At 34.7% G+C, this 14,070-nt stretch overlaps 1 protein-coding gene across 2 annotated transcripts in view; it reads right to left on the bottom strand.

The window, feature by feature from the left end:
- The window catches only part of UNC13C (unc-13 homolog C), a 584,413-nt gene that overhangs the window by 411,735 nt on the left and 158,608 nt on the right, over positions 1–14,070 (bottom strand). For both annotated transcript variants that reach the window (XM_026447030.2, XM_026447029.1), the window contains 2 exons: positions 7,881–7,903; positions 7,236–7,300 (listed from right to left, as the gene is read on the bottom strand). In XM_026447030.2, coding sequence (XP_026302815.1) covers positions 7,236–7,300; positions 7,881–7,903 — 88 coding nt within the window. The remainder of the gene's footprint in view (positions 1–7,235; positions 7,301–7,880; positions 7,904–14,070) is intronic.

The raw sequence follows: 14,070 nt of genomic DNA on the forward strand, positions 1-14,070 counted from the left end.
GAAGGAAGGAAGGAAGGAAGGAAGGAAGGAAGGAAGGAAGGAAGGAAGAAAGAAGAGTAGCTTTCATACAATGAGTAAAATTGGAGGTTCTCCTGGCTTACACCTAGGATTATCCTGAGGTTTCATATTCTTAAATACTATTAAATAATGGAAGTAAAAAATGTGATTTGGGAGAACAACTTTTTATGGCCAGCCTCCTAAAGCTCAGAAGACGGCCTCTATTAGAATAGATGTCAGGTTTCTTATCTATGTGTGAGGATGGATGGATGGACCTATTTTCTAATATTACCTGAAGATGGGGGAGTCTTATACAGTATCCCTGATCAACTGTGGGTAATAGTCAAGTGTTTTTCCTAGGTTTATGGTCTACCACTGAGTAAGAAAGAATGTTAAGCTATAAACCCAAGCCAGAAAGTGAGGTGATCAAAAAGGTGCCAATCTACAACTTGGTGAACTATGAGCTATTAGTAGCTTCAGGATGACAGCTTCATTTTTTTAAATCTTTGAGTCAGTTTTATGATTATTTTGCCACCATCAATTTAGGAACAAAGTATGCCTAACTGAAATTGTTTATAATCTACCTCAAGAAAACTGTGGCTTAACTAAGCATGGTTAAGATTACAGAGAGTAAAGTTTATCTTAATTTCATAGATGCTGTGCCAAAGTCTATTTCCCACTAAATATGGGAATGTGGTTGTGAGGTCTCATAGATCCACACATTGAAGTAGTCACCCCAATGTCTGGTCTTTGTAGCTGACATCAAAAGCTAACCTAATGATCTTATGACTTTCCAAGTAGAGAAGATAATCAACTGCTCCTGAGACTAGAGAGAGCTGGAGGTAGGCCAAAATTAGTCAGTCTTCTTGACCACAGGAAGCTAATGGCTCAGCAACCACTCCTTGATTCATGGGTTTTAGAAAGCTGATGGTCTTGTGGCTATCAGTTTTCCTAATTAAGAAACTCTTTACCTAGATTAAGCCTTTGTGCATAGGATATTATGTGTTTGCTCTGCGTGAGGACTGCAGACAGTGTGCTGAGGACTAACAGGCATGATACAATCAAGAGTCTGTGATTGGGCATACTCCCTGAAGTCTCACATGAGGCTCCTTTCTAGCAGCTGCAACTGCCTTGTGGCATGATTGTGCCCAACATGATTCTGGCCAAGAGATGTCAAGGGTTGTTTCTCCTGTAATAATTTAAGCAAGTGAACTTAGGAATTTAAGTTAAACTCCTTAGGAATTTAAAATCAAGTTGGAGGATAAGAATCTTGTTAAATCTATGCAACTTATCAAACTACTATGTGCTACAGACTGATACAAAAAAATAGAAACACTAAAAACAGTGATAATACTTTACCACAGTAAAAAGAGAGAGAAATAGAAATCAAGAAAGATATTCAAAACCATGTGAAAAGACCTATACAGATCAGTTCCAGGAGCACCCATCAGAGACCAAAATCTTCAGATACTCAACTGCCTTATGTAAAATGGCACAGTATTTGTGTATTTCCTGTGTACATCGTCCCATATACTTTAAATTATCTGTAGGTTACTTATACCACCAAATACAATGTAAATGTTGTATTAACAGTTGTGGTCTTGAATTTCTATTTGTGTTTCTTATTGTTTAATTGCTATTGATTATTATTGTTTAGCAGATTCTCAATCAACAGCTGTTTGAATCCACAGATATAGAACCCATCGATACAGAGGGCCAACTGTCCTTTACATTTAAGAAAAACAAAAGTCATTAAAGATATTTAAGTAGAAAGGCTCGTGCTTTAAAGGCATTGATCTTTAACAGTGTAGAGATTAGATTTAATGTGGAAGAAGAAATTAACAAAGGAAGATTGTTTAGAAGATCAGTCTCAGAAGATCAGTTTGCAACTGCCTAAGTAAAAGGTACTGAGGACTAAAACGAGGTCAATGGTAATGTGAATACAAATAAGTTGAAAAAATATGGGAATGGTGACTCACTGACTATACAACAATGACTTATTAAAGACTTATGTTTGCATCTGTTAAGCCTTATAATAAATAGAAATCTTTATTTCACTCTTACCTAACTCTATAGTGAACTCCTTCTACACCAAGTTCTCTGGAGGGAAAGGAAGCTGCTCCCTAAAAATAACTAACTAAAAGGTCAAAGACCACATTAGTTCATTTTCACACTGCTATAAAAACACAACATGAGGCTGGGTAATTTATAAAGAAAGGAGGTTTAACTGACTCACAATTCTACATGTCTGGGGAGGTCTCAGGAAATTTCCAATCCTGGTAGAAGGCAAAGGGGAAGAAAGTCACATCTTACACGGCAGCAGAAGACAGAGAGCCGGGGGCAGGGGGAATTGCCAAACATTTTTAAAGCCTCAGATCTCATGAGAACTCCCTAGCATGAGAATAGCCTGGGGGAAACTGACCCCCATGATCCAATAACCTCCCACCAGGTCCCTCCTTGACACATGGGGATTACAATTTCAGATGAGATTTAGGTGACAGAGCCATACCATAAGCCAAACAGAAAGAGTGACCTGTCACCATGATTAAAGCACTGTGTTTTGTGGGGCTTGTCATTTTCTTAATATTTAGCAAACCTGGTTCAGAGCATGCAAGGATGGTGATGTAGGGTAAACCACTGACTCACAAGAAAATTCAGTGGAAACAGCCCATGTTTAGGCTTAGGAGAATTTCTGACCCTTGAAAAATAGGGAAGTTATCTGAGGGAATAGGGAAGAATCAAATTGGTGGACTTGACAGGAAGAACTGAAATAAAATGTTCTCAGCTATGAGAGAGAAGACTGCTGCGATGAGAAAAGTTAAGCGAAGAGTCCCTGGAGCGTAGGAACAACTTTATCTTCTATGCTAAGTGGAAGATTCGAGACCCTGGCTAAACATGGAAGTCAAGACTATGAAAGAGGAAGAGGGTGTAAGGATAGTATATAATCTCAACTTTATAGAGAAACAAAAAACCAATGTCAGGACTGTAACAGAAAATTAAAAATATGTTAAAACAGCTTTATTCATATGTTGAACAACCTAGCTGACATTGGGTTCTACAACAGAAACAAAAATTGGTATTTTAATTAAGGTAAATTTAAGAAAAACAATGGAATTGTATAGGACTTTGGATGAAAATTAGCTTGTTCACATTTACCAAGATAGTTGTTCCTGGTGATAATTGTCCTTCCCTTTAACAGTGTCTCTTCATTTTTCTCTGTCTCTGCATTACTTCACTTCTGTAACCACTGCCTCTTCCCTGAAAAGGTTCAATCATTCTGGCTGAGGTTGAATAGAAGTCACCAGCCTAGATCAGAACCATGGCCAGAGGAATTTCACATAGGCTCAAGGAAGTTAGTGCCATGAGAACTGTACTGCAGAGAAGAATTTGAATGACTAGTGAAGAAAGAAAATACAGATGATAACATCCTCCCCAAATTGTTTTTCCCTAATCCCACCACTGTTTTATAGACTTGCCCAAATTGTGGTGCATGCAAGTCTGATACTTTGAGAATAGACAAACACAAACACCAACACACACACACACACACACACACACACACCTTGCAATGCTTCTTATAATTCAACCAGTGGAGCTCTAACTACAAATGTCAAGGGAAAGGGAAACTTAAGTCATATACAATCAAAGCACCAAAGGAGAGTTCCTCTAATTAAAATCTTGTTTCACATTTGGAGAAGGTACTCATGTGACTCTGTTCACTACCATTGAGTAAAAGTAGTTTCATCAAATTGATGCTGTGTAACCCTGGGCATGTATCACTCAGATACCCCTTAGAGAGAATCTGCTGACAGCAGGATAGTTGGGTAAGAGCCTCCAGCTTCCACACCTGCAGTATCCACAGCAGCATTCACCCCTAGGCTACACCCTCCCCGAGCTGCTCCCAACCAATGGCTAAACTTCGTGGAGATAATAGAGCTGGCCACTTGTACCCAATGAAAGACTCTACTAATAAGCAAACTTTTCTCTCCATTTGTCTGAATGACTTTCTTTTATCCTCGGTATAGTCAATTTCAGGCTTTTCATACTCAGTTCTCCTTCCTACTCCATATACTTTTGCAAATGTAAGAACTGTGTCATGGTCCAACGGCTCTTCTCACCTACTTCTGCTATCTCTCCATTTTATCTTTCAGACATTTCTGCCCAATGAACCTCTTGTACTTTTCATATTGAGTTGCTGTGTGCTTTGTGTATGACTCTTTGCTGACACAGATGACAAAAGTTAACAAAATCTTATAAAACCACTCAAGGGTATAAATGTTAAATTCATTGATTTTACCAAAACATGTATCCTTCCCACTTTCTCTTGCTTCTTTTTCTGTCACTACTTCTCTCTCCCTCTTCCAGTTTTTCCCCAGAACCTGTCCGAACTTTTATCATGACAGATAGGAAAAACAGAATGAAATTTGCCATGTCTTTTCTGCCAACACTTATAGGAAATGTACAGACAGCTAAGCAGAAATCAGAAAGCAGAATTATTAATTTCATTATCTGGTTTCAGTGTACATAGCTTAATAATTTGTTTTAGTGTGTATAGATTATTCTTTCATTGACACTTGCATAAACTAAGGAAAGGATGAATGTGGTTTGGCTCTGAACTGATTGGGGATGGCAAAGGTAGAAAAGTGAAGAATTTAGCAGCATTGCAATAGAAAAGTAATGACTCCATATTTTGAAATTCTGCCCCAGTCACAGTTTTTTAGGATGATATAAGTTGTGATATTTAAATCGTATTTTATTTTATTTTAAAAATATGTTTAAAATATTTATAGAAAAATTAAAATAAGCACGTCTTTCTGAAAGAGCTTGTGATTGAAGGTTCATATGTAAATGTATCCTTCCGGTTCTTTAAGAGAAAATAAGCATTCAGTCAATGATAAATTGTCTTGATGACGGAAAGCTATCACCCCCTTCCCATACTATCACAGTTCCAAATCCTTTAGAAAGTCATTGAAAGAGGCATTTTCAGAAAATGTAAGAGTGTGGAAAGATCTATTCGAAATGTAAAGAGAAACTATTTTAGCCAGACATTTATACTGCATGTGCTTAACAAAAGCATGGATGTAGATTAACTCTTGTTCTGACAAGAATTAAGTCCATATTCAGACAGAGTTAGCAAATCAAATTTTTACAAAGTGATAGATGCTGTAGGTGAGGGGGAGGTGCAGAATCTATAACATCATAAACTCAGATAAACTTCCAGGTGTGTGACACTATGTACCAACATTTTTCATAATTAAATTAGAATTCAACTTAATTATTTCCTAAGACAAACATTTTATTTAGTTGTCAAATTATTATTGCTGGTAAACTTAAAGACACAGTATTTGTGGTGTTGTAGTAGAGACAGTAGTCTATTTACTACCTTAATTTCTCTGAATAATTCATAGTGATCTTTTACCACAACTGGTTTTATAACTTATTTTAATTACTATAACATTAGAATATGAATGAGAGCAATTCTTCACATATTTATTTCAAGGACATTGAAGTTAAAGATGTAACAGAAATAACATCTTAATCACTTCTATTTGGAAAAATCAAAATAAAAATGATGCATATATATTAATTTGTAGGAGTTTTAAATTTAACACTTTAAATGTTACAAATATTTTACTTGAAATAAGTAACATGTGGATGTATTTAACAATAAAATTATTTTGAAAAAATGAGTGTATTATAAAACAGAACTGTGAAATTTTTGCCTAGATAAAAAAACTAAAAGATGGTTCTAAATTTTGCTTCTATTTATACTGTACATCAATGTATTCAAATTTCAGCATAAAACATCTAATATACATATATATGTATATAGATTTAAATTATTGGCCAGGAACAGTGGCTCATGCATGTAATCCCAGCACTTTGGGAAGCCAAGGTGGGTGGATCGCCTGAGCTCAGGAGTTCAAGACCAGCCTGAACAACATGACAAAACCTGGTCTCAATTAAAAAAAAAAAAAAATCTATATAGATAGATAGGTATATAATCAATTATATAGATATCTCTATATATTCATATATAAAGAGGTATATATGAATATAAAAACTGTGTATAAGCACTGATCCACAAATTACACTTTTAAAATCTATTATATTTACCATAGTGTCTACAATTATGTCATAATTTACAAATATGAATTAGAAATAATTTTGAAACCCCACCAACAGAAGAATAAAACATGTTGTATGAATGTTTTCAAACATTTGCACCACTTCAAAATAATAAAGTAGAAAATTTTGCAAGACATTTGTTATTAAATGGAAAAAAAGAGAACAGCAAGCTGCAGAGGCAATGAGGCATTTCGATTGAGATTATAGGCTCTGGAATTAGATTAACTGAGCTTGAATACTGATTTTGCCACTCGCTAGCTGTCTTAAGGAAACATTTCATAAGTGCTTTGTGGATTGGTTTCCTCATTTTTAAAATGAGAGTCAAAATAGTACTTACCTCATATGGCCATTGCAAAGATTAAGTGAGTCATTATGTATAGAACAATTATAACAGCATAGATACGAAGTCAGCATTAAATTCATGCTTACTTATTTACACAGAGTGGACTGTTTTATGTTAAAATGCAAAAAATATCACCACGCAAAACTACTTATTTTATATCAACATAGATATGTATTGCAAACATGCAGCAAAATGCCTATGAACATTCATGCCACACTGATACCAGTGTGTAACTTTTACCATTAAAGACGAGGCTGCTTGAATTTTTTACACAGAAAATAAATTTCACACATGATTTTTGTGATTACATTTTAAATACTTTGATACTCATGTTAAATGTAATACTATGCAACTTTGAAAAAGAATAGTATCGATTACATTCATTGAGTTATTGATATGAAAAAGTTCATGCACATATATAATTATGAAAACAAGCAAATTGAAAGAGAGCATGAATTGTATCAATATGAATTCAATCATGTAAAATTATGTGGTTGTAGTTGGGTATGTAATGTTAATGTTAACAGTTAAACTGGTTAGGTGATTTTGACTTATATATATAATTATATACATATTCATATTTTTAGAATCATTTTATAGTTAACTTTTTTTTAAGAAAACGCTGTAATGTTGACTTTATTGTGAAATAAAATAACAATGAGACTACTTAATCATGCAGCATCCTGCATTCAAAGCATATATGTCGAGAGCACAGCCAAGTGCCATTGATGAATGGAATATATTACAAAGGTATGAAGATACTTACCCACCACACACCTGGAGTGCAGAGAATTTGGAAGCATCCACATCATTGCCGCTTACTATTCGAGCCTTAAATGAAGAGTGAGAGAAAAACAAAACAAACAGGCTTTTAGCATACTACAGTTTTATGTACATGAAATCGGGACACAGGTCAACTGCACTACACACGTAACACCTAGTATGACAGATGCTAAGCAGGGTCAGCTCCAAGTCAAAGCTGCTATGTTTTTATGAGTACAGGTTTTGAAATTAGCTGTCAGCATTTAAACAAATGCACTGGCAGAGTCCAGGAAAATATATCATATTCCAGATGCTGTTTGCCCTTAACACTTGATATGTGCAATGAAGATCATGAATCAGTCAGAAAGGTCATGTTTAGCCAGACTGAAGAAAAGATGCTGTGTTTGACCGTAGCAGACCCCTAGGTTGGCAAGTATAGCTAAGGTAAGCGCAGCTGGCAAGGTGTGACCTCTCCATAAATGCAACATTATCAGGGGCACACTTAAAGGACAACCAAATAATGGAAAGCTGGGATAACATGCACATTTCAAAACTAAAACAGAGGAATCAAACAAGTCTAATATGTCACAAACAAACATGTACAAAAGACAAGATCCCTCAGGAGGGAAGAATAAGTATGATTTAAAACCTTTTCATCCACAGAACTGCTATCTGAAAGAGAATCAGGAAAAGAAGGGATAAATGTTAGATGGAGTACTTTTCAAGAAATCGTTCAAACACATACATGAACAGAGTGTTAATATGTTACATTGTTTAAAATTATAAATAAACAGTTTCAAGGTTGAGCACCAAGGGAACAAGGATAGTGGGTTCTCATAATTTAAAGAGCGGGGGGGGGGGGATGTAATAGAATGTTTGAAAAGTATAAAAATGATTACAGGATTTAATGAAAGACAATGTGTCATATTAAGAAAAGAACACAGTTGAAGAATCAGAAGTCCTGGGCTCCAACTGAGGCTCTGCCACTTACTAGACACATTGGGTAACCTACCAAACTCTTTGGAGTCAAGAGCCTAGATCCAACTCTGAAATACGATCATAAATACTTTGACTAATTGACTCGCAACATTATTGATAGAATCAATTGAGATCAGTATTTGGGAAAGTAAACCTCAGATGACTATATAGATTAAAGTTGTTTTATTAAGAGATTATTTATTTATGGCTTCTCATCTCATAGAATTTACGAGCTAAAAGATTAAGTTGAGTCCATCTTACAAATAAGAAAACTGATGCCTAAAGGGGTTAAGTGACTTGATTAAGATCACAAAGCTAGTAAATGGCAGAAGAGGGACACAAATCCAGGGCTCCTGATCTCCCATCTGGTGCTCTTTACATCTAATGTTTCAGATGAGCTTAACAAAACAGTGAAGGGGGCTTGGTCTACAGCCTTCAGATGCAATTTAAGATAAATCATAGGGCCAACATTTTCCAGGTCCAGCTGCTCACGGGTCCAAGGAGATGGAGAATGGACTACTGCGTCATCATTTTTTAAACCCAGGTTTAAATTTGCCAGGTCATAGGATATAGTCTATCATTACCTTACATAGTACTATTGCTCTGAAACTCACTAATTCATCTTTGCTTATTAGCATAAAATTGGAGAAACTTCTCTATGGATACAAGTTGGCAAAATGCTAGAGTTGGAGTGACCCTGGAGTTTATTTAGTTCAAACTCCTTCTTTATATAAATGAGCACTGGAAAGATTAAAATTTGTCCAAGGTCATATAGCTCAATGATGACCCTTACTGATGAAAATCTGAAATGCATTACTTTTCTTGACTCATTAAGTATAGACTGCCTAACTATCATAAGTAAATATTTTGGTGCAGATTTTACAGTATCTCAGGATTGTATCTTCCAATGCAAAACAGGGTAAAATGTATTGTAAAGTAATAAAAGACAAATTTATGGCCATAATCATTTTTAAATACTATATAAAATAAAGGAAATAAAATTTAGCATTATTACAGAATAATAATATACCGTATTCAAGAAAATTGTACCCGAAATATCATTTAAAATAATGGAATGACTGGCCAGGCGCAGTGGCTCACGCCAGCACTTTGGGAGGCCGAGACGGGCAGATCACGATGTCAGGAGATGGAGACCATCCTGGCTAACACGGTGACACCCCGTCTCTACTAAAAATACAAAAAATTAGCCGGGCTTGGTGGCGGGCACCTGCAGTCCCAGCTCCTCGGGAGGCTGAGGCAGGAGAATGTCGTGAACCTGGGAGGCGGAGTTTGCAGTGAGCCGAGATTGGCCACTGCACTCAGGCCTGGGCGACAGAGTGAGACTCTGTCTCAGTAAGTAAGTAAATAAATAAATAAATAGATAGATAAATAAATATAATGAAATGACTAATATGATATATCAACTGGCCAGAAAATACATATCTTAATTTTCATAGGGAGCAAAAGTAATTTGATAAAAAATCAAAACCTTCTAGTCATTCAAAACCTCCTTAAAATAGGATTGTAATGGGTCTTCTTTAAGTTTAATATGTTAAAAAAAGTCTATTACAGTCAGCAATTTATGTCTGAAATAGTAGCATTTCCATCATCATTAAAAGCAAACAAAACTGTCCAAAAGCATCATTTTCATTTATTTCTGAAAATTCCAGCCAATATATTAAAACTAATGAAAATAAACTATATAAATATTAGAAGCCAAAATAGAAAGTTATTTAATTATAGTTTTATATCTAGTAATCAAAATATACAAAATCACATAGAAAACTAGTAAACAAAAGAGTCAACAGAGTAACTATATAGTCAATCCATAAGCAAAATAATAATGTTATTTCCTATATACTAGCAAGTAGTTTGGAAAACAATGAAATGAGATCTGATTTCAGATATGCAATATTTTGAATGAGTACTTTGTATTCATTATCTCCCATTGATATCTGTCTTCCATCTCAACCATCCCACTAAATAAAGGTAATCTTAACAAGGTCATCAATTACTTTTCAGCTGTTAAATCTGGTAATACATCAATTCTTTCAATGTTTCATTCATTCATTGAACACATATTTATTGCCAGTGAACGCTTTTTTGTTCACTTTGACTGCTTTCTTGTCTCCCTGCTGTATTCTTCCCTGAAATCTTTCTAAAAAAGATAAAATTATGTCACTCTCCTTCTTAAAACCCACCAGTGACACACAGTGCCCTCATGAAAGAACATAAAATCCATGTGAAATGCAGTCTCATCATTCATTATATCTCATTCACATCGTAAACTTCAGTCACAATTACATTCTTGAAGTTCCGCTTCTGTGCCATGTTCTTTGAAATCTATGTGCCTTTGCATTACTGTTTCCTCTCTGTTCTCCACCCTCATCAAGTTAACTGCCTGTCATGTCCCAAACTCAGCTGAAGCACAACCCCTCTTCTAGAAACTTGTGACACTTCTCCCTGCTGTTGTCCTGTGTTCAATATTGTGCACTGTGCATTCCTCTTTGCTAATCTTCATCCTTTGCCAGTTTCCTTATCTACAGTCCTTTCAGTATTTGAGCTCCTTGATGGTAGTCTGTTTTTTAATCTCTTTCTCTCTCTTTTTTTTTTCTTTTTACTTTTACCACATTCCTGAAATATAGAAGATGACCAATAACCATTTCTTAAATATTGGAATGGACAATTTCAATAAGATACACCATTTCATGGAATATCTAAAAATCTGAATAAAGGAAAATACTATTTCATTTTTCTATACAGTGATGAAGAATTACAATCTAACAGATTTGCAGATTTGACAGTCAAAATCCTAATGGCAGACTGCTGTAACTTGAAATTTTTACCAATTTTAAGTGTAACTAGATTAATAAACAAGTAAAAATATCTAAGATTTTGTAAAAGAAGCATTATAAGATAAATCTATAAAAATATTAATAATTTGTAACAGCTAAAACAGTATAGTCCTGGCAAAATAATAGATTAAAAGTGAAACACAAAAAAAAATTAAGAAACCCTTATACTCAAGAACTTAATGACTAGGAAAACATTTTTTATTAAAGACAAAGAGAAGCACTAGTCAGTAAATGGTGCTTAGACAATAGGTTAAGTATCTATAATGTTCATTTGTATCCTCATCTCATACATATGCCACCAAGTTCCACCTGCATTAAAGATTTAAATGTACAATAATTAAAAGAAGAAAGACAAGTAAAAAGAGAAAGGAATATTTAATAAACCTACTGAATGAGCTTTTTAAATTTAGATTTAATAGATAATTGACAAGATGCCACAATGGTAAATATGCATACAAATTATCTATTTTACTAAAATGACCACTAATGATTACAAAATTAACAAAGATTAAAGATATTGATTTTAATGATAGTAAAATAATTTTCAAGGCTGTTGAAAATATTAATCAAACACTATCACGCGTAGTTGATGAGCATGGAAATTGTAATAATATAAGTTTAAAAAAACACTTTCAAAACATGTCTATCAATAGGCTGTTTTAACAGGAAAATCCCACTTTTGGAAACTGGTGCTAAGGAAATTATTTTTGTTATGGGCTGAATTGTGTTCCACCTCTCCCAATTTAAATGTTCAAGTCCTAACGTCCAGTACTTCACAACATGGCCTTGTTTAGAAATAGAATCACTGCAGATGGAACTAGTTAAAACAGGCCATACTAGAGTAGGGTGGACTCATAATCCAATGCGACTGGTGTTATAAAAAGGGGAAATTTGGGCCAGACATGGTGGCTCACATCTGTAATCCCAGCACTTTGGGAGGGTGAGACGGGCAGATCATGAGGTCAGGAGTTTGAGACCAGCCTGGCCGACATGGTGAAAACCCATCTCTACTAAAAATACAAAAATTAGCTGGGCGTGGTGGTGCATGCCTGTAATCCCAGCTATTTGGGAGGCTGAGGCATGAGAATCGCTTGAGCCTGGGAGGCAGAGGTTGCAGTGAGCCGAGATTGCACCACTGCACTCCAGCCTGGTGACAGAGTAAGACTTCGTCTCAACAAAAAAAAAAAAAAAAAAAATAGGGGAGATCTGGAGATAGATGCACACACAATAGAAATTAGTGATGCTTCCACAAGACAAGCAACTCTCAGAAACTTGGGGAGAGGTCGCAACAGATTCTCCCCTAGTTCCTTCAGAGGGAGTATGGCCCTGCCAACACCTTGATAGTTGATATCCAGCCTCCAGAACTCCGAGAATAAATTTCTGCTATTCTAAGTCACTCAATTTTTGATATTATGTTATGGCAACCCTCGCAAATGTATAATTTAAATACTAAAAAAGTGTTAAGATTGGCACTGTTTCATTATTTACTACAAAAAAATTGGAAAAGCATACATGATTAAATATAGAACTATGGGTTGAAAATTATGTTCTATGACTTTGATGCAATCATCTGTGACCATTAAAATCAATGCATTTAGAGACTAAATAAAAATAAAGAAAATGTTTCTGATGTACAAAATAAAAATTAGGAAGTAACCTCATGTTTGAGGTTACTTGAGCTTATAAGGTGACTATGTAAAAACAAAAAGTTATATATAGAAAAAGACTTGAAAAAAATCACCATAATGTTATTAATCTTCAGTAATAGGTTAATATATTCATTCATATTCTCTTAAATTTTCCAATCTTCTGTTATTTAATAATAATATTGTTTAAAATATTTTAAAATTACACAATATTCTACCCTATAGCAACAGAATATGTATTCCTGTAGAGTCCATTTTGGAAAAGTCTTCAAGCCACAAAACACATCTTAACAAATTTAAACATTGAAATCATATCAAGTGTCTCTTCTGACCACAATATTGAAAGTAGAAATCAATAACAGGAAGAATTTTAGAACATCCACAAATATGTGGAAATAAAACAACACACTCCTGAAGAACCAATGGGTCAAAGATGAAATAAATAAATATTTAGAGACAAATGAAAATAGAAACACAATATACCAAAACGTCTGGGATGTAGCAAAAGCACTTCTAAGGGGGATACAGTAATAAATAACCACATTTAAAAAAAGGTCTCAAATAAACAACCTAATTTTTTACTTCACAGAACTAGATAAAAAACAAAACAAACTAAGCCCAAAGTCAGCAGAACTAAGGAAATAATAAAGATTACAGAAGGAATAAATGAAATAGAGACTACAATGACAATGGAAAAGATAGATGAAACTAAGAGGGTGTTTTTGGAAAATATAAACAAAATTGTCAAACTCTTAGCTAGACTCACAAGGAAAATAAGGGAAATGGATCAAATAAATAAAATTATAAATGGAAGAGCAACATTACAACTGGCAGCACAAAACTACAAAGGATCTTAAGAGACTGCTATGAGTAATTACATGCCATCAAATTGAATAACCTGGAAGAAATGGATAAATTACTAGAACACACAACCTACCAATACCGAATCATAAAGAAAGAGAAAATCTGAGCAGACCAATAATGAATAACAATATGGAAGTAGTCATCAATTATCTCTCAACAAAGAAAATCCCATTACAGGATAGCTTCATTGTGTGCCAAGATTTAACACCAATATTTCTCAAACTCTTCCAAAAAATTGAAGAGGAGATAATACGTACACCTCATTTTACAGGCCAGCATCACTCACACCAAAGCCAGACAAGGATTCTACAAGAAAATTACAGGCCACTATTCCTGATGAACATAGATGCAAAAAGTCTTCAACAAAATGCTAGCAAACCAAATTCAATGGCACAGTAAAAGGATCATACACCATGATCAAATGAAATTTATCCCTGGGATGCAAGGATGTTTCAATGAATACAAATCAATAAATATCATACACGGCTGGGTGCAG

The sequence above is a fragment of the Piliocolobus tephrosceles genome, chromosome 6 (genome assembly GCF_002776525.5).
Source record: "Piliocolobus tephrosceles isolate RC106 chromosome 6, ASM277652v3, whole genome shotgun sequence".
NCBI lineage: Eukaryota > Metazoa > Chordata > Mammalia > Primates > Cercopithecidae > Piliocolobus > Piliocolobus tephrosceles.